Source organism: Thunnus thynnus, chromosome 15 (genome assembly GCF_963924715.1).
Source record: "Thunnus thynnus chromosome 15, fThuThy2.1, whole genome shotgun sequence".
NCBI lineage: Eukaryota > Metazoa > Chordata > Actinopteri > Scombriformes > Scombridae > Thunnus > Thunnus thynnus.
This window is the reverse complement of record NC_089531.1, coordinates 14859652-14880529: the sequence shown is the minus strand read 5'-3', so window position 1 is coordinate 14880529 and position 20878 is coordinate 14859652. Positions and strand designations below refer to the sequence as shown.

General features: G+C 39.7%; 1 protein-coding gene across 4 annotated transcripts in view; it reads left to right on the top strand.

Moving 5' to 3' along the window:
* Positions 1–19831, top strand: part of trps1 (trichorhinophalangeal syndrome I) — a 128524-nt gene extending 108693 nt beyond the window's left edge. For all 4 annotated transcript variants that reach the window (XM_067612810.1, XM_067612812.1, XM_067612811.1 and 1 more), the window contains exons 10-11: positions 8605–8727; positions 12894–19831. In XM_067612810.1, coding sequence (XP_067468911.1) covers positions 8605–8727; positions 12894–14504 — 1734 coding nt within the window. In that variant the 3' untranslated portion in view covers positions 14505–19831. The remainder of the gene's footprint in view (positions 1–8604; positions 8728–12893) is intronic.
* Positions 19832–20878: the final 1047 nt, after the last annotated feature.

Here is a 20878-nt window from a genome sequence, read left to right as displayed (position 1 = left end):
AAGGTAGCGACTACTGTATGAGCTCAACACAAGAAGGATGAAAAGACCAGAGCAGAAGGGGAAAAAGGGCCGGAAGAGAGTGATAGCAAAGGTTAAAAGAATGAAAAGAGACTGAAAGGAGGGAAGTAGGCCGTAATGTGTGGCCCACATCTGTGTGCGTGTGTGTGTGTGTGTGTGTGTGTGTGTGTGTGTGTGTGTGTGTGTGTGTGTGTGAGAAAGAAAGAGAGAGAGAGAGAAGAAGAAAGACAGTGACCTCACTCTCTTTTTGTGCCAAATGGATATGTGTGTCTCTTATGGTGATGTCATCTTGTTCCGGTGTTTTCTGCTGCTTTTCTTTAGACACTCAGCTGTCACTCTTGGTCCCTTTCCTTTCTCTTTTGCGTGCACACACACACACACACACACACACACACATACATGCATAGGTAAGCACGCACACAAAATGACAGGGCTGTTGTGAAAGCTGACACCTTTCATTTCATTTGTTTGTGTGTGTGTTGTAATATCTTATTAACAAAGAAGGATCTGGGTTGTTGTGTCTTAAGCTTCCATATCCAGCCCCTCCGTTGTGAAGAGACTATCATTGTGTTTTCATATTTATGGAGCAGTTGCATCTGTATATTTACTATATTCTCATTGGAGAAACTGTTAACACAACCCAGCCCATAACACACTTATCAAGTTTCATTTTCAACTTTATTTTGTCCCAGTTGGAAATTGGTTTCCCAGCAGCTATTAAAAGCAACTTACATAAAACTGAAAGACGTAGAAGCATAATAACTGACAGTCACCAACACAAGGTGCTGATACAGAGCTTCAAGTCAGCAGCATGAGACAAATTACCACTGTCATCATTATCACAGTTGCCACTGCCATCAACACCAATCAATGACAAGAGATCATCACTATCCTTCTGCTTACACCGTCATGTAGAGGCCTAAGGCAGGAGGGATAAAGGGGTCATTATGTCTGATTGCTTTGTAGAGGTGAAACGGACTCTGGGTGATTTAACTTTAATAAGTCTGACCATTTCAGGTGAACTTGACCCACTTCATATAGTAAAGAGGGAGCTATAGGTGTTTAAAGTAAACTCCTCAGTCAGTGTACGTACATGCTGTCAGCACTGGGCTTTGCTTCAAACATTCTTGCATCATAGTTGTATATATACTGCATTTATTCCGAGTAAGGGATGCCCTCGCCAGTGTTAATGCAGTAGATGACTATACAAATCCACCATCTTCAAGCAGCGTGAGAACCTTCCAGCTCCTTTGCTGCTCTGCTGCTGCTCACTCTGCATAGCTAATGTGAGCCTCGCTCATGATTGCTCCTAACAGCCAGCCTTGGATTTTAAACAGTTTCATATCATCACAGAGCTTTTTTTTTGTCCTGAGATTTGATTTTCCTGAAGTTCTGTAACCTCGCCCTCTAAAGAGGGAAAATACCGCTGAATGTGCTGCGCTGATACCGTTGTGCTGGTAGTCCGAGGGCTGCGGGAGCAGACTGTCAGATCAGAGCTGCAGGCCGTGTGTGTGAGGGAGCTCAGAGCACTCGCACAGAGCCGAAGGTCATGCTCAGTGTGATCAGGCAGTAGGTGCTGTCTAAGGACATGGACAGGCTATTTTCCATCTAGCAACAATTATCTCTCTGGCAAGACTCTTTCAAGCTTTGCTCATTAATGCCACATAAATCCATATATTTTGATAAAATGGAGACATACTGCTCGTATTTTCGGTGTGGGAGTGTTTACAGGACTCAGTTTTAGGGCTTAACAGCTATCAATTTTGCAGGCAATTTAGAAAGGAGAATGAAAACACAAAGTGTCTCTGTCTTTCTTTTTAAAATTTCATTACTTTTACATTTGTAAACCCTGTTGCATTCAGTCTAACTGGCTAATAGATGCAGATTTCAACCAAGCCACACCATAGCCTATAGCTATGGTATGTTATTATTATCCTTTTTGTAAATTTCTGTTGACTCCTGAAGGGATAATTAGTTATTTGGTTGCACCCCTTCACAGAGCTACCAGAGGCAGGACAGTTTTTGGAAGTTTGCTTCTGCACTAGTTTCTCCATGCCTCACTGGTATTGTCATCTGAGTAGATAATCAGCAGGAAATGCATCCTCCATTGCAGGTCACAGTTGGACTATGTCCATTTTTCCAGCTGAAAAACAGATCTGTTTTCTGCTTAAAACAGATGTAAGAGGTCTTAATTAATTTTTCTTTCCCCAAATCCCAGATTGGAGTGATTCTTTAGTATCCCTGCTGGCCTTCAGAATCTTTAACTGGCCTGCTTAACTATTTAACTGGTTTTGTGCCATTTAGAGCTCAGCCTTTCAAAGCTGCTGCACGTTGGCTATCATTAATCCTTTCCATGATGTTGTCAGATGCTTACAATAACAATCTGAGCCTGTCAGTGGCAAAAACAAGCACTTTTAGTGGACATACATTGATGGGGCACTATTGCCCCGTCAGATTACATCGCAGCCCGTTTTACAGCTGCTGGCTGCAGCGCTCTCACTCAGTACTAGAACAATTTTTAAAATTGTTGTCCCCATTAGTCACTTAGACGCAAAAAGATGGGAAAGTAGGGTCCACGTTGAAAAATACCGAAGTTTCCCTTTAAGTGTTGTTTTTTTTGTTTCTGCTCGTTCAATGAGAATAAAGTAGCAGAATAAATTCTGAGTCAGGTCAACTTAAATTCATTCAACTCAAACCCAATTATTCTATTAGGAGAAGCAATTTAAATGCACACAGTAGTCTGGCAGTAAACCACACAGATGGGCTTCTGCAGCCATATGCGTAACACGTACACAGACCTACACAAACAGACACACACACACACACACACACACACACAGTTGATGGTTGGTAGCACCTATGGTGGGGGTCTCTGTTAGATGGGTCCCAGATGCCTTTCAATATGTATGGATGTGTGCATGCATTTGTGTGTTTGAATGTTGTGGTGAATCTTTATCTGAAACTATCTATGTTTCTCTGTGTGTATGTACGTGTGTGTGTGTGTGTGTGTGTGTGTGTGCATTCATGCAATCGAGAGAGAGAGACTGATCCAGTGCATAGGATATTGGACTTGGCAGTATGGAATTCAGTTAATTCCTCCAGCTAGTCTTCTAGCTTGATTAAATAATCGCTGATTTAATGCAAGTCACTGCGTGTATCAATGTAAGTGTGTAAGTGTGTGCGTATGCGTCTCTGTCTGTGTGTGTGTCTGTGTGTTAAAAGCAGGGCTGACTTGCTCTTTAAGTGAATTAAATGTAATTTCATTCCAAAAGACTTTGTTTAGAAAGCCCTATTTTTAAATTTATTTTAGACCGCAGGGCGCCTCAATCTATTTCTTTCTTCCCTTTCTCACTCCCTCTCCCTCTCTCTCTCTCTTTCTCTCCAGTTCCCTCTCTATGTCCCTCTCTCTCTTTTGCCACATCAAATGATAGACACAAAGATCTCAGCACCTTGGCATTTGAAATGTTTGTGTGTTTAGTTTTTTTTCACCATAATCAATGTACGAAATGAAAAATCTGTGTATTTTGGTGCAAAATGAGATTTGTCCCATTAGAAGAATGTGACCCTGCTTAGAAAGTGGCCGGTTCTCACAAATTCACAGCACTTATCAGTTCAAACAAATTATCGAGGAATGCTGCCCTGACTTTGTAAGTCCGAGACAACAAAATACATAAATAGGATGGGAGCTTAGAATAAACTTGAATTTGATTTTTACAATGGATGTATAGCATTTCTGGAATGCAACTGTTCATGTGCAGACCACCAGTCTGAACCACCAGAGTTTAAAGATGTCACCGCACATTGGATGCAGATGGTAGCTATAACATCAGGGATAAGGAAAGTAAATCTGATATCTCAATATTGCTACAGAACTTAAACCAGTGGATGCTATCTGTTCAGGCCAGCTCTTTCATAAAGATCTAAAAAAAACATATAGTATAAACAGTTTGTATAACATCTGTAAATTTATGGCTTCAGGAGAGTCCCTGAGTGGACTCAAAGCCACAGCTGAAGGGTTCAGCCACTGTGCGGTTTCACCATATGTTTTGATGTTGAATCAAATCAGATTTTTCAGAATGAAGTTATAATTCATTAGTGCATTTTATGTGTACAGTCACGAAAAAATTCACAATGAAACAGCCCATAACTTCTGTTTGAATTTAAAGGATAGCAATCACTTTAACCCATTTAATGAAAAGCCAGCGTGGCAGTGCAAACCCATAAAAGTCTAAAAAACAAAATGAAAATTGGAGTATTGGAGATGTCCGCAAACGCGATGGGGAGGAATACATGTAATATAAAATGTAGCCCATTTTTAAAGTGCATATTTTCCCAAACAAACAACAGTCAGGTCGTGTAGCCTCTTTTTATGCAGTCTTGCATGAAAAATCCACCGCCCCAAGGGAAAAAAGGCTCTCTGTTAGAGCAGTTTATGCATTAGTGCAGAGAGACTGACCAAACTGATTGTGAAAGTTATTAAACCAATAAATGTTGTTTTATATGCAGCCTGCCACTGAGTAGATTGTACTCATAATTTCTGCCGGCTTTTTAATGGGCATTATGAGACTGATAAAAACTGAGACTATTGGCAACTTGTCACTGTTATATATGATGTATGATGTACATTCGTTGTCTCTTCTGATCTTTTCAGGAGATTAAATGATCCGATGTCTTTCGTGTTATCTAGTACTTGAGAATAATGAGTGTGTGTTATTTATAAGATTCGAGATGAACACCTGCCGTATCAGCCTCACAGAATAGCTTTACTTTGTTTACATTAGTCACTCAAATATCCTGTATGTCTTACTGATGAAACTTAACTTTATATCTAAACATCAACTTTGGCTGGGCTTTTTGGCTTGATTAGCAGGAAGTTGATAAAGAGTGTAATTTCCTGACTAATGAACATATTTCTGTGTGTGTTTCTGTGCCTCTGCATGTTTGCGCTGTATGTGTGTGTGTGTGTGTCAGAGGGCGTTGTTGGTGGTGCTAATTGAATGGTATCATAGGCCGCAGATAAATAGATGTCATTAAGACCCTGAGCGCTAATTACCAGCAGCCCTCCTCTGCAGGCTGAGGAGAGTGGGAGAGGCCAGGTATAAGTAATCAATCAAAAAAAAAAACATGCAATGATACACACACATTCTTTAGATACACTCCAGTACACCCAGCACACATAGAGAGTTACAACGCTACCAAGACAGAGATGTACTCTCACTGAAATCTGTGTTAAAGTGTGTACGACATACTGTAGAACTGTGTATGGTTGTGTGTGTGCATGTATTTAAGTTTGCACATGTGCACAAATGTTAAGCCAACCAGCTGATGATTGAAAAGGAAGTTAGAGATCATGAGCCAAATTTGATGTGTGTGTGTGTGTGTGTGTGTGTGTGTGTGTACGCGTGTGCTTTTTGGAAGGGGATGGGGGCTATTTCTGTACTTTCCTGTGTAATTGACACTTGAACTTCACACATGCACGCACGCACACACACACACTTCTTGGATTGCGGCCTCTCTTCCAAATCTAGCTTGCCTTCATTAGGCAGTAGAAGCAAATATTTTCAGGTGTGTGTGTGTGTGTGTGCGTGTGTGTGAGTGTGTGTGTGTGTGTGTGTGTGTGACTGTGTGCGTGTTGCGATGAGGGGCAGCTGTGGGGCCATATGTGAGTGATTTGGGCGCTCGGAGGGAAACTGAATTCTGATGACAGACGCACTGTTTGGCTTGCAAGACTAGACACACACACACATGCATGCACACACACACACAGACACACACACACACACACACACAGGAAGCACACATCAATCAATCACCTGGCTCAGTCTCTCTACATGTGGTGACCGTATGGTGTGTGTAACATACACACACATAGGCAGGCGCACACACATACACACACAGACACACACAAAAACTCTGGCTCAGTGTGCCACTGAGAGGATTCGGTCATGTAAGTGTTCTGCTGTCTGGTGTCAGATGGACAAAAACATATGTACCATAAAGAGTCTAATATTAGCTCTGGTGTTTATTACATACAACATTATTTTAAACAGGATGTTTTATTATCCGCAAATTGAGACTGAGAGACAAGTTTTTCCAGTATAAATAAACACGTCTTTGGTGATCCTTTGTATTAAATCTTTAAAAGATGTAAAACTCAGATTGATCATGAGACAGTATGAAGAATGCCATCGTAAATGCCTGTTTATGAGCTTGAAACTACAAGAAAACAAAAGAGCTAATAAATCTCTTTTCATCTGCAATAGAATTTGATGTCTAATCTTTAAACACTGGCAAGTACCGATGTTTAATCAGGTCTGATCTGTAGCCTTTTTGATGGTCATATAATTTATATTTAATCACTTTTTTCTCTTTTAAAGGGACTAAACTTTGCAAATACACTTGCATAGGTTTCTTGCCTTAGATGTTCAATATAACTTTTGGTCTCATGTTTAAAAATTGGATGAATGCTCCAACAGTTCTTAAACAGTAGCAATACTAATGCGTTTTTACATAAGTACAGCAAATGGACAGCTGTTATTCCTCAAAAGGATCTGCACTGCATCGCTCATGCCATATATGTGCATGTCTGTCTGTGGTGTGTTTTCCCAGAGAAATATACAGTAAAGTGGTTAATTGCTCTGTGATCCTCACAGTACATTAGATTGCAAAAATAAATGAACAGTGCTGTGCCCACTGGGCTCTTCTTGCTTTTAGCTGGCAGTGCAAAACAGATGCTCGGTGGAAGTGCTGGTAGTGGCTTCATGTGTAGCTCTGAGACTACAGAAAGCCTGATTGAAGTGCAGCTCTTTTGTGAAAAGTTGACATGTTTTTAACTTGTAGTACTGGGTGCTCTGAGCCCTCAAAAAGTATGCTAAGCTCTCAGCACTGTCATGAACATAAAACAACAAGAAGCCAACGCTGAAAGGAAAAGGTCCCGGTGGACGTAGAGTCCGTGATGGAGGGGGAGCAAGAAACAGATTGGGATAACAGACAGAAAACAAGAGAGAGGGGAAGATGGCAGACACACGCAGAAGGTGGATTTTAGTGAGTCATACCCATTGACTGTATATAAATATGGATGACGCGTTGTTACTTCCTACTGCTATGCAGAAGTGAAGCCAAAATATCTCGCTTCTGGGAACTGCCATCTTGCTTGTGTGACGTCATTTGGAGCCTGACTCCATTGCGCTGTGGAGTCGGGTGGCGGGAGAACGGCCCGCAGGACACGCCCCCTCAGCCATCATGCCACCTGACGGAGGTTTGAGAGCAGCTGTCGCAGCTGTCAGTCATGACGTCACACCCCCTTTTTGATATCATCAAATGACTCATCGAAAACAAACTCATCGGAGAGATGATCACTTAGACAAATATTAGCACGATAAGAACTACCTAAATGACAGAAAACGTCTTTGGGAAACATTTATTTGACGTGTACTTTGACTTTTTAGTTTGACTCATGTCCCATCCGATAACAAGATAACATGGAGGGGGCGGGACTTATGACCTTTACTGCAGCCAGCCACCACAGGGTGATCGAGATGTTTTGGCTTCACTTTTAGAGAGCTGTCATGACATCCATATTTATATACAGTCAATGGTCATACCTATAGGCATAGGGTCTGTGATGACAAAGTTTTTTTTCATATTTATATCAGTAAACTCATTTAAGTAATAAAGAACTGACATTTAGAACATAAGAGGATAAGAGAAAGGATTGGAAAGACTAAGAGGAGAGGAGAAAATGAAGTGAGACAGACAGAGAGAACTTGTTGGATGGACAGGCGGATAGAGAGAGAGAAACAGACAGAGTCATGGAGGAGAAAGATGAGGTATGCTGTCCTCTCAGGGTCATAAAGGTGGTGAATGGGGCCAGAGACTTAATGGGATGGAGAAACGTTGTGATTGGCTCATTACTGTGATGGAGCACGTTGCCACGACAATTGGCCTTTTCACCCACCCCCCCCCACCCTTCCTTGCATACACTACTTTTCTATGCACCACTGCTCCATGAACTGCAGAGGTGTGTGTGTGTGTGTGTGTGTGTGTATCCTGCTGCAGTTCAGATAAACACTAAAACACTTTATGCTACAAGGTGAAAGCATAACTCATCTCTTCCCACATCTGTCAAGTAGTGCTTGTCAAAATTACTGCAGTACCTCACATCTCTCTTACAAGAACCCAAGTTGTCTCTCGGAGACACACACTTGCATATTTAAAACACACACCACATATTCACCTCAACTACATCATTTTCTTTTCACTGAAGTATATTTTGGTGTTTTTATTAACCTTGTTCTATACAGAGAAAATCAGCGTAGAGGAGAACAATGTTCTCAATAGTATTTTCCATTAGGCATGATAAATGAGAGTACATCATCTCTCTGCCAGCAGGCCAATCTGTTTTTTCTCTTTCTCTTTTCTAACCTTACTACTGAGTCATTGTTCTTGAGCAGTGAGAAAATTAAGAAGGTATCAAAACTTAAATCAACATGATCTTTTCTTTCCCCCCCCTAGTCTATTCTCTCTCACTGTCTTTTTACTTTCACTCTCTAATGTTGTCAATTCTCTTCTCTTTTTTCTGTATAGCGGCGCCGAGGAAGTGGTGTCTTTTGTGCGAACTGTCTGACCACCAAGACATCTTTGTGGAGGAAAAACGCTAATGGAGGCTACGTCTGCAACGCGTGTGGTTTATACCAAAAACTACATTCGGTAAGTAGTACGCAGAAATGTACAGGTGCATGCAAACAGATGCTATTACTACGCCATCTGTGCATTGCATTAAAAACTACACTAGACAAACTGTAGAGACAAATATAAATAGTTCCAACAGACATGGCACAGTAAGTTTCAGTTTCTGCATATTTGTGATCCCTTTTTATCATTTTATTTTCGTTTCTGAAGACAGAGACGAGAGGGGAGTTTTAAATTTCAAAAGAACTTTAAATGTAGAGAGACCAAAAGGAAAGTGAAAGGAATACCTATGACTGAGCTGAAACTCATATGTGTATCATCATATAAAAAGTACATTTGTGTTGCTAGGCTCCTATCCACTCATAGGAGACCTAGATACAGTCACTCATAAAGGCTGGATCAGAGACCCAGTACTTTAGACTGTTTTATGGACTCGATGCTGCGCTTTAGTACACCCACTGGGTGGTTTTGACCACTAATTATCATTCCTCATGTCTGGCCGATTAGCATACGATGCAAATTAAATGGTGCATACTGCAGTAAAATTCTTGTATATATTCCGTGAATCCCGCTGTGAAAAAGTAATGTGGGAAAAGTATATTTGATTTGGTGGGTGCTGGGAGTTACAGACCATTTCAGCAGTCACAGTGAGCCAGTTCCATGGAGTGAGAAATATGACGGAATGAATCAAATTTACCATCTAAGCCTGGGGAAAGTCTGTGGAAATCCCAAATTTAATTAGACGGCATGAATTACAGATGAGATAAAGACTCAGCCTGGAATTTAGTTGACTCCAGAATATTGAGCTTACTCACCTCAGATATGTTCTTAAGGAGTTTAAATTTCACACTTCAATATACCTGTTTGACTCAAGGATTTACAAATATTACAGTCAGAGCACAAACATATATATGCCAGCTTCATGCTCACATATCAAGCTCAGCTTGTAAAACTTCAAAGTGAACGAAAATGTTTCAGAGTAATAAATCACAGTGTTAATAAATGCATCAGTGGGTTGACCATGTTACAACCCAGGGCACTGTGCTGCAATTATGGAATGGAGCTTTAAAGACCTTTTAGAGGATGACAAGTTGTAGCAGTTTACTCCTTCCTGCCCCTGCAGATGTCCTTGGTTCAACCCGTTCAATCTCATCTGCTGCTCCAATCACGTTCCAGCTCCCTCCACTCTTGGCAATCTTCACGACAACCATATTTTATATCCCATAATAAAAGTTTTATACGCTCTACACACATTATTAGAGAGGATAGCAGCTAGTAAAACACTTGAGAGTGAGAGAGAGGAAGGGAGAGTTATGAATAAAGAGGGAGAAAAAGGTAGGCATGAAGGGAGGGAGAAAGACAAACAAAGGGAGAGGAAAGGGAGGAAGGCAAAGAAAGAGGAAAAAGATTAAGATAAAGAGAGAGGACAGAGGTAATGAAGGGGGAGGGTGTGTATATAAAGAGTGAGAGATGGCGGGAGGCAGAGATTTGGAGAAAATGCAAAGAGAAGAGAAAAGATAGATAGAGAGATAGAGGGAGAATTATGTGTACCAGCAGTAACTCAGCCCAGGTATTCTATCAAACAAACCCTATAAAGGTGGACAACATTACTGCTGCCGCGCACGTGTGTGTGTTTGTGTTTGTGTTTGTATGTGTGTGTGTGTGTGTCGGGTCGGTGCTTTCGGTATCTTACAAACACAAGAGCACAGACACAGAAATTCTTTAAATGATGAGCATCTTGAGTTTTGAAGTACATGTCCAATTAATAGCTAATGCAAAATATAACGTATAAATTAAACGAATGACTAAATAACTAAATAACTGACATCCCTTTTTTTGTGCAACAAATCACGTTTAAAAAAGTTGGTTGGATTCCAGAGACAAGTGACCATGTTCAGGCATCTCTCAGCCTGGGACCAAAACTTTAATATCTAGCTATGTACAGTAGAGAGGAAGACGACAAACAGAGGCAGACAGGGAGGAACCGCAAAGAAAGGAAGGTTTGAGCAAAACAAGTCAAACTTCTTGCCAACAGTTTATTGGTCTTTGAATTGAATTGAGAGAGGAGGAAAGTAGAGAGTGAGAGCCACAGTGAGAGACTGATCCAAAGAAAGAAAGGGAGTTTTAGAAAAAGAGAAATCTCGACTGATTCCTCGACAAGAGGCACTTTCTTTTCTTTTCTTTTTTCCTCAGTCTCTTGTGTCAGCTCCTGTCCACCTCTCTCTCTCTCTTCTTCCTGTTTCCTTTCCTCTTTTTTTTTCATGTGCTCCCTCCCTCCACCGCCTCCTCCTCCTCCTCTGTCACCATATATTGCTCTTTCCTCTTTTTCATTTATCTCGCCTCCTTCTGTCTGTCTCTCCTGCCCTCTTTCTCTTTTTTTTTCTTCGTTCCTCTTTAGCCAGACACACAAAACAGTGAAAACCACAAAGTAATGGAAACATTCAATGATTTGATTGACATAACTTCGTCAGTGAACAGGCTGTCAGTCTTCTCAGTGGTGGACTCTTGTTTATGGTAATGATCCAGAAAAAAACAAACAAAAAACTCACTAGGACGTGTCTGAAACAGTTTTATTATTCTGTTCACAGTTTTAGAGAATTGATCACATATGCATATGAGAGTTACAACTGTATTCATTGTCAAAATGAATGTGTTAATTATTTTTTTATGTTGAAAGTGCAGCAGGGCACCCATCAACTGACGCTATAAATGACACTTCTCTCTTTTAGTGGCAACAGTAGCTGCTGTAGAATGACGGATAGACCCCACACTGAGAATGACACTGTCTTTACCCCCTCCATGCATGCTTTTATGCACATACCTTGAGAGAAACACATTCTCAGTCGCCGACATATGGCTACTCAGACATATGATTACACACACACACACACACACACACACACAAACACAAGAATAAATCATTCTTGAGGATCCTAGCATAGATATAGCATGCATTTTGAAAGCATGAGAGGTTTATTACTTTTTTTTTTGTCCATAGTAGTCTTTTTTTTTTTTTTTTTTGCTTTCCATCCTCTTAAACACCTCTTTCGTGCATCCACGTTGCTCCATCATAATCTCTCACCGTCTCTCTCGTCTTGCTTGGTCTTGGAGCGTCTTTTTTGTATTTTCACTCAGGTGATTGGTTTTCATCTGCCACGGTGCACGTCAAAAGCCCTAGATCACTTACAAGCACACACATAGAGACACAGCAGGAGATTTCACACCCGTGTTCACAATAACAAGGCTTTAAAGTCTAGAAGTTGACTTGCTTTTCCTGAGAAATGTTCAGAAATCCCATTAAATTCAAACTGCATGACCATGTAAATTCAAATAAACTGTAAGTATTTTTGAAGATTTGAAGTGCTGTTCTTTTCCCACTTGTGGAATTTGACTTTTTTTTTTTCAATTATTGCTGTGTGGTGACCATTCACAGTTTGTATGTAGAGAGAAGGTCTCAGTGGAGTTGGCTCTTTAGAAGTCAAAGGATAGCAAGTCATTGCTTTTGACAATCAAGTGTAGATACTTGAAATAAACTTTAAATGGCAGAGTTTATTTACTACAAGGAAAGGAAATCCTTTGCTAATTTGTCTGGGAATGTTTTTGATTTTTATGGCAAGTTTAGCTTAGACCTTATTAATTGCAGTAGGAAATTGAATAAGTGAAGGGCACTTCAGATTGTGTGTTTTCACAACACTTTTCTCTCAAGCTCCTGAAACCAGTTTCTGTAATTGGCCATAATGTTTTTTGATTTTGCATGTTTGCTACAGCTTGTTATATAGAGATGTTGTGTATTTTTAGAGAGAGAGATTACTTTACAGTATATGCTTTAGATGTAGTTGTCAAAGAACTTTTGAGCAAACTTGACAAACTCCATTTTCATCAGATGTAAGAACTCCCCCTTGTGGTTAGGGCAAAAAACACAATTCTAAGCAGAGCTTGACAAATTGGATATAGGCTACTGTCACACTAGCATATCACAGGTGATTATACTGATGTCAGAGTTTAATAATGTTGGACTGTATGTGCTTGACATTATTAGTTCAAATGAGGTCAAAATCAGTCTTAAATAACATCCATATTGGTGGTGTTAACATAATAAAGCAGGAAAATGATTTGCCATTACATTTATTCTAAATTTCTCCCTCTCTCTTCTGTTTCTTTTCTTTGTTTCCTTTGTCCTCTAGACACCCAGACCTCTAAACATCATAAAGCAGAACAACGGTGAACAAATTATCCGACGCCGAACCCGAAAACGCCTCAACCCTGACTCGCTGTCGTCTGAAAACCCAGCTCCCAAGCAGCAACGAATCACCAGCGAGGAGCGCATGAACGGGGAGGAGTCAGACAGAAGTTGTGCATCAATCAAAAACCAGCAGCCTTCCCCTCGCTCACGCTCACCCCGGTCCACACAAGCCTTCTTAGCCAATCAAACGTTGGAGATCCACAGACGCATGCCTCCTCTTCTTCTGCCTTCACATGCCCCCTCCTCACTGGTAGTTGAGGGCAATGGGGGCATCGCTGAGGGAGGCATAGCGTCAAAATTAGAGGGAGTAAAAGGAGGAGGGGGATCAGAAAGAGGCAGCCCAATTGAAAAATACATGCGACCATCCAAACCGTCTAGTTATTCACCTCCTGGTTCACCCATTGAAAAGTATCAGTATCCCCTTTTCTCCTTACCCCTTCCTTTAACCCTCTCACCAGATTTGACCCCTGAGTCGGATTGGCTCAGGTTCTGGACCAAGTATAAGATGGCTGCTACCTCTGGGGTTCCCAGTGGCATCAGTAATCTCAGCAGCCCTGGTAGCCTTGGAAACAACGCTCATTATCTTGGTGCAATGGTGACTCCAGTACAGCATCATCAGCAAAGCTACACGGTGCCTTACTGCGCCTCTCCCTACTCTCCTCTTCCACCTCCTCCAGCTCCTCCTCACTATCCTCCTCCTCCTCTTCATCCTCCAACCTCCTCCTCATCATCATTAGAAAATGATGCTCCTTTAGATCTTGCAATAAGACAAAGAGATACAAGTGCTTCAAACGCGCACATGTCAACGAATGGTGCAGAAAGGAGAAGGCAAGAGTCGCCTCTAGCAGAGAGGTTGAGAGAGAACTGGAAGGGAGAGAAAGAGGAGGAGGAGAGGACGGATGAAGGAGGGAACCAGAAGGAGGAAACAGGAAAGGAAGAAAAGGATAATTTGACAAAAAGTGTTCCGTCGAATCGCGCAATGGTGGAAGTGGCCACACAGGATGACCTGACCAATCGTTGCATCCACTGTGGGATCTACTTCCTCGACGAGGTCATGTATGCCCTGCACATGAGTTGCCACGGCGACCAGGGACCATACCAATGCAGTTTTTGCCTCCACGTGTGTGTGGATCGATATGACTTCACCACACACATACAGAGGGGTTTACACAGGTACACAGACAAAACGTCACAGCAGAGGGGTCACACGCAAGACGGCAAAATTCAAAACGCCACAGTGACGCCAGAGCACGAGTGTCAAAATATGACGCCAGAGGAAAAAGACGAGGGTCACCATAATGAGATCGCAGATGAAAGCAATGATGTCATAGAAGCGTGTCATGACGACCAAGCGAAAGAAAGCACAGGCAATGATGCCACTGACAATGACACGGGAGATGAAAAGGAGGAAAGAGAAGAAGCTCACGACATAGCAAACCAGGAATTAGGAAGCCAGATGGTGTCAGATAGCGGTGACGACATCACAAAAACCACAGGGGATACAACCGTTGCTGAGTCTAAAAAGTTAGATGAGAACATGGAGAGTAATTAATCAGATGCCTTTGACTCACACAAACCTTAAAGAATGCATTTTATTGGATAAATAAGCTGTAAGCCTCCACGTTCCTGGAGGCTAGCTCATGTCAGAATGGGCCTATCCTGGGCACTAAATGGAACACATCCTTATGCTGGAAGCACTCGGCTGTCAAATGGTCAAAAATCATTGTAGGATCCCGCTGGACTACTGCAGGGACAGTTTGGAGAAATAGCCTGAATCCTGCGTTGAGTGACGGTCACTTGACAGCTCTGTGGCAAGTATTCAACAACGGAGTCCGGGCATGCAGTTGAAATCACCTTTAATAAACAGCCACTTCACATGCTTTCCAAACAAGAGGATTGGAAGCTAGACTGAGAGTTGGACTGGTCTCATTTAAGTTGAGTTTGAGGAGCTCAGCACTTGCACAGCCGCCATACAGCAGAGCAAAAAAAAAAAAAAAAAAGAAAAGAAAAATGCTAGAAGCAAAACACTTTAACTGAACTGAACTGAACTGAGCTGATCTGTTATGCACCGTGCTAAAACTGAACTCCGAGCTGGTTCAAACTAGTCTGATGAGTCACTCAGACTTGTTTTTATCTTGGTACAACCAGATCTGATCTGGTGAGATCTAGAGCATGTTTTTGACTGTTTTCTGCTGTGCAAATGGATCCAAAACCAAAACTTATTTTGGCTGGTTGAAACTAGTCACATTGAAACCAGTATTTTCTGGGTTGCGGTTCAGCTGGTGTTACCCTGGTACAAAAGGATCAGTCGGTTTCTCTCACTCGTGCCCTGTTTCTGAAACTGACTGTGTTCTTGGATCAATGCAAAATCGCCACCGCTGCAGAAGTGGCCCAAAATGGGAGACTGGTTTGGTTGGGATGTGATCATGACTTTTTGAACTGCTTAAAACCAGTTTTAACTGGTAAAACCGGTGTAATTCCGGACCGAAGTGTTCTCTTTATCCATTTGGATCGAACCAAGTGACATTATTTTCTACCTTCCTCCGTGCCATGATACTAGCTACGTGCCTGGCTGCCTGCCTAATAGAACAACCATCTATTAACCTGCTTAACATTTATATTAATAATAATAATAACGATGATGATGTTATAGTACAAAACATGCAATTTGCTACACTTTCCTATATAATATGTTATTTTGTAAAGGCAAATAATGCTTTTTTTTTGCAGGAAATGGTACTATAAAAATTAGTCTATTTGAGTTTTTTTTCTTTCTTTTTTTTTTGTTTTTGAGCTATTTGTTGTTTGTGTTCTTATGGAGACTTGTTACATTGGTCTAACAGAAATGGTACAGCAAAAGAGGGGGGTTGTGTGTATGTGTGGATTTGTGTAATTGCGTTTATGTGTGTAAGGATCAAAGGATGTGTCCGTCCCCTAACAATGATGTAAACATAATGAAGGCTTGCGCTCGGTTTTTCAGTCCTCAGGGGTCACACGTGTTGCACACCAACCCACCTGTTTCATAGCATGTGACACATCATTTTTACATGTCAAATGGTCTCATGGTTTTAGCATGTTGCATAATGTTCTTGTACGTTCTCTTATATATGTTTTTATCATGTTCTTTATGTGTTAATAGGTCAACATGGTCTTAGTAAGTAACATTTTTATTTCTGTATGTCTTTTACATGTTGTTAGGTTACATGGTTTTATAGAGAGACTTAGGAATTTAGGGAGATAAATCCTGATTTTATTAAAAAGGATCAATTATTTGGATTAACTGTATAAACATTTGCTCTGTATTGAGTCTGCAGAGCTTCTTGCCTACAGTGTTTTATTCAGCCTATCTCATGTTGCAGAGAGTTTGGTAGGTTACCTCTACAGTATGTAGCATATTAGCAAATCAGCAAAATAAGTTGCCTTTTTCTAGTGATGGGAACTCTTACATGTTAGGACTAAATCATACTGAAAATGAGCATAAGGTGCCATCGTAATGTGTGTTTTATAATAATTCACTTAGTTAAAATGATCATGTTGCTTTTAACTCCAAATAGCCCGTCCAACTTTTCTGCCATTCATTACCCACTTTTTTTTTGTTCTAAATCAGTCTTTTTAATATACTTAAGGAAAATCCCGTACCGTAACTGAGTCTCTCTTTAAACCAAATTTCACACTTCTTATTGTTTACTTTCATCATTGAGAGAGTCGTGACGTAGTCAGGTCCTTGAAAGACCCCTATTCTTTAAAATGGAGCAACACGGAGGCCTTTTTGTTTATTTTTATAAAGAGAGAATCACTTCTCCAGCCTTGCTGCCTTAGTTGCTAGAAAACAAAAAAAAAACTCACCAAGGGACTTTGAAGGAAGTAATAATAGGCTGAAAAGAAAATGAAATACAGGAAGGAACAAGCTAAAGAATGAGAAAAAAGATATTTTTCTATGCTTATCCAAAATACATGAATGAAAAATATTCCTAGTGCCTGGTAACTTGTACAGTTTTTCTAATAGGTATATTTGCCTGTCTTTGTCAAAAAGTCATGCAAGTTATGAGTCATATCAGGCAGAAACAGACTGCTTTATTGATTTTAATGCATTTAGGTATCATAGTCATTGATTGTTCAAACTTTGCATTACCAGCCCATGAGAAAGACCCACTTGTGCTTTTTTAAAAGATGAAATTGTGTCAATCAATAGATCTTTCTTCTTCTTCATTTTTTTTTTTTTTTTTGCATGTATGTACACTACTTTGTAGAAATGTTGAGACGTATGCCTCAGTAACTTTTGTCACAAAGACAAAATACCAAGGTTTTCTCTACAGTGTATTTGGTTTATTTGGAGATGAAAACAGAATAATGAGTGCCCATATCATGGTGAAGAATACCATTCTAACGTGTTATTATTCTAGGCAGGCCTTGATTATAAATAATTTCTAATCAGTTTTTTAGAGTTTAACACAGAACAGCTCTTCTAGCAAAAGGTCAAGTTTTATTATTTTATTAAAACCACCAGAGAGAGATGAGATTTCTATCTTGCAGAAACACTTCAAGGAGTATAAAAGAAGTAAAATTCCTTACTTGTTCAAAATTCGACAAAATGAAATAGCTGAACTTTTCACCAGAGCAGTCAATGTGTGTTGGAGTGCTTATTGTGGGTTAATACCTCTAGTATTTACTTAAACCTTGAAAGAGTCTTTTACAAAGAAAGACCTACATTGAGGTGGCATAGATTTTCCAAACTTTTAAATAATTGATAGTGATGTATTTAAGCAATGTGAAAGCTTTTTCAGTTTCTGTTAAAAATGCTCGATGTATGTAGTTTTTCCTAATGCTTCAGAGACTGTCTTGCTTGGATGCCTTTCAATCACACAGTCAAGAAACCTGTCAAACTATTGCTGCAACATATTTATATTTAAGTTGGAAATGCACAGAAACCGGCCTAACTCTGTGGCACAAGAGTCACCAGTCAAATGAAGACTTGTTAAAGTGATGTGGTTTATAAATACATGTATTCCAAAGGTTCCTCTTCATTTGCTGAAAATGTTCTATCACATAAGTACTGATGAAGCCCATTTAAAAATCACGTTTACAAATTTTATTCAATTCGTTGTCGAGCTGGTTTGAACTGTCTTTATTCTAGGACATCTTTATGCTAATGTGTAGTAAAATTAGATTATTTTTTTTTCTAGTTATGGGCATCTCTTAAGGGACTGCTAGCATAATGAAAAACTGTTTACATTTGTAAATGTAGCAAAAATAGCAGAGAAATGAAGAAATTCTCTCTTGAAAGACAGAACAAAGGAAAAGATGGAGGGATACCTGCTGATATGAATGGATGGATGGCTGCTTTTGAATAATATATGGAGCAGGTGGATGGAGGTTGGAAGGGATCAAATAGTGGCAGATAAAAGTTCAGTTGATGTATCTGTTCATCCCTTTCTCTTCATTCTTTCTCTTTCCATCGGCTACTACTATCCTCTTCAACTCATTTCTCTTTCTGTCTCCTTTCTGTTGATAAAATTTTGAAGTTAGTCTCAGTTGGTTTTGCACGTAAAAACTAAGCTTGATTTGGATTAAGTTCAACTACTTGAATGGGCCTTGGGATGGTTGAAACAAGTTACCAGCAGTAAAATTTCAAATACTTTTAGCAATGTTGGGATTTTCTGATATTTGGGTTCATTCATTTGCCAACAGGACTCACATTTGATAAGAATTCAACATCTTTTTTTATAGATTTAAAGTCCTTTGTTAAAGATTTTCATCTTTTCTAGGAAACCTTTAGAGGAAGATATGTGAAAAAGAAAAAAAGGATGAACTAGTTTTGCCTTTTTTTTTTTTTTGTTTTGTCATCTTGAGGAACCACAAGGATTTCTCAGTGGGCTGGAGACAAATTCAGATGCCGGAAAGTTTCAGTAGTTTAGCTTTAGAAAGAACATCCTCTCCTTGTACTGTACGTACTGAGTTGAAAGTAAAAAGAACACAAAACTTTGCTCATGCACATTTTTCATATTGCAAGTGCTCTGTAAAACCCTTTCCTGTCCAAATATCTTCTTTTTTTTGTATTTAACAGCTTGAGTAAGTGAGGATTAATTTTAAACATAAATAGATATTAATGTTGATGTGGAAAAAAAATCCACAGTTTTTTTTTTTTCTCACATCCCGTCCAAGACTCTTAGGAGAACATTTCAGTTGTCTCTTAAGGAAGAAAAAGAGGTAGTTTTATAAGAAATGAGGTTCCGCAGGTTACACTTGACATGACCTTGTTTTACTTCAATAATAAGTGTTTGTTTTAGATATGATGGCATTTCACATCAGCGTTTACATTGGGGGGCCTTAACAAGTGTTTTAATTTTTGTCTTTGTCAGAATGTGTTATAGAAAATGATGCTGTTTCTTGCACTCCATCTATTATGTTCTTATTGCCAAGGAAGGGACAACAACACACACACACACACACACACACACACACACACACATCACACATACATACGGTGGTACAGATCGAGTGTACATTTCGGGATGTACAGTATTAACCATGGGAGACAAGGGAGCTAAAGGCCAGTTTATTATTGGTCAGACACACACGCACACACACACATCAACTACGTACATTTAATCAATATATTTTAGTAGAATTTTGTCTCTATTCAGTCGAACGGCTTTTATAGAAAATTGGGATTTTTTTTTAGGTAATTTTCTCTCTCATGTTGTATTTTATTCTGCTACCTTTCTGTACGTTATTGTTCTTAGGTTTTATTTCATGCAAAAATGATATTTCAACAACATATTTTGACAACCAAGAAAAGTTTGTTACACAGCTAAACTTGAAGAATAATGTTGATGATGATGACGATGATAATAATTAATAAAAGTAATAACAAATATACTGAAAATGGACAATGGGTGTTTTATTCATTATCATTTTTTTTGTGTCTTGACAAAATTGCTCTACCTTTGCTTCCCCTTCATAAACAATAGACAACAAAGCTCTGTCCTCTCTACAGTACTGTATGTAAATCCCTCATGTCATGTGATGGAAGAGTTTGAGGTCTAATCCTCAGACAAGCAGGAGACTTTTGGAGCACAACTGCACAAGAGTGGTTGAGAAGATGCAATTTTTACACTTAAGGCTTTTATACCAAATCAAGTGATTTTTTTTTTTCAGGAAAGATTTGCAGTAGAAAAAGGTAAAACCTCCAAACCCACCTCCTGCTGTACTATCTGAATGTTGCCTGTATTTATAATAGGATCTGTTCTGCACTGCTGGCTGCCTGCTTTTACAATTTTACTTGCTTACTTGTTCTCTTGATAAAGTGAATGTATAGGATTATTTGTCACTTAGACTTTCACGGAAGAAATCTGGCTCTGAATAAAGATGTAACACGTTGTTGGAGTACAGCGGTTTCAAACTGTGTGCAAGGTATCACAGATATTAATTTGTTCATTTAAAAAACAAGAATATTTTTTTTAAAAATGCAAGAATTTTGGAGCTGAACAAGGCTTAATCTCGGTCAATCACTCTGTTCTGTCTGTCCACTCAACCCTGGTCCAGATAGCCATGAAATTTCACAGTGCTATTTGTGGTTCCCAAAGGATGATTCCATATAATTTTGGTGACCCTTTGAGCATTCATCTAAATATCAAGTGCATAATCAACTATGTGATCACATACAGTAGACATGACTTGCAAATTACTAATATTACTATCGCTACTGCTATTTTGCAAACTGTTGATTTGCAAAATCACGGCTACATCCCCATGAACTTCACTGTACCTGACCTTTCCTTTAAGGCCATCATCAAGCCGATTCCATTTCTAAACAAGACATATCAAAATGCTGAAATTTACTGAGCATCCTCTTGAGCTGCTGCCAGGTCAAAAATGTCAATTTTGCACAAAAGGCAAGAGGAAGATTTCCATGAAAGATTTCTG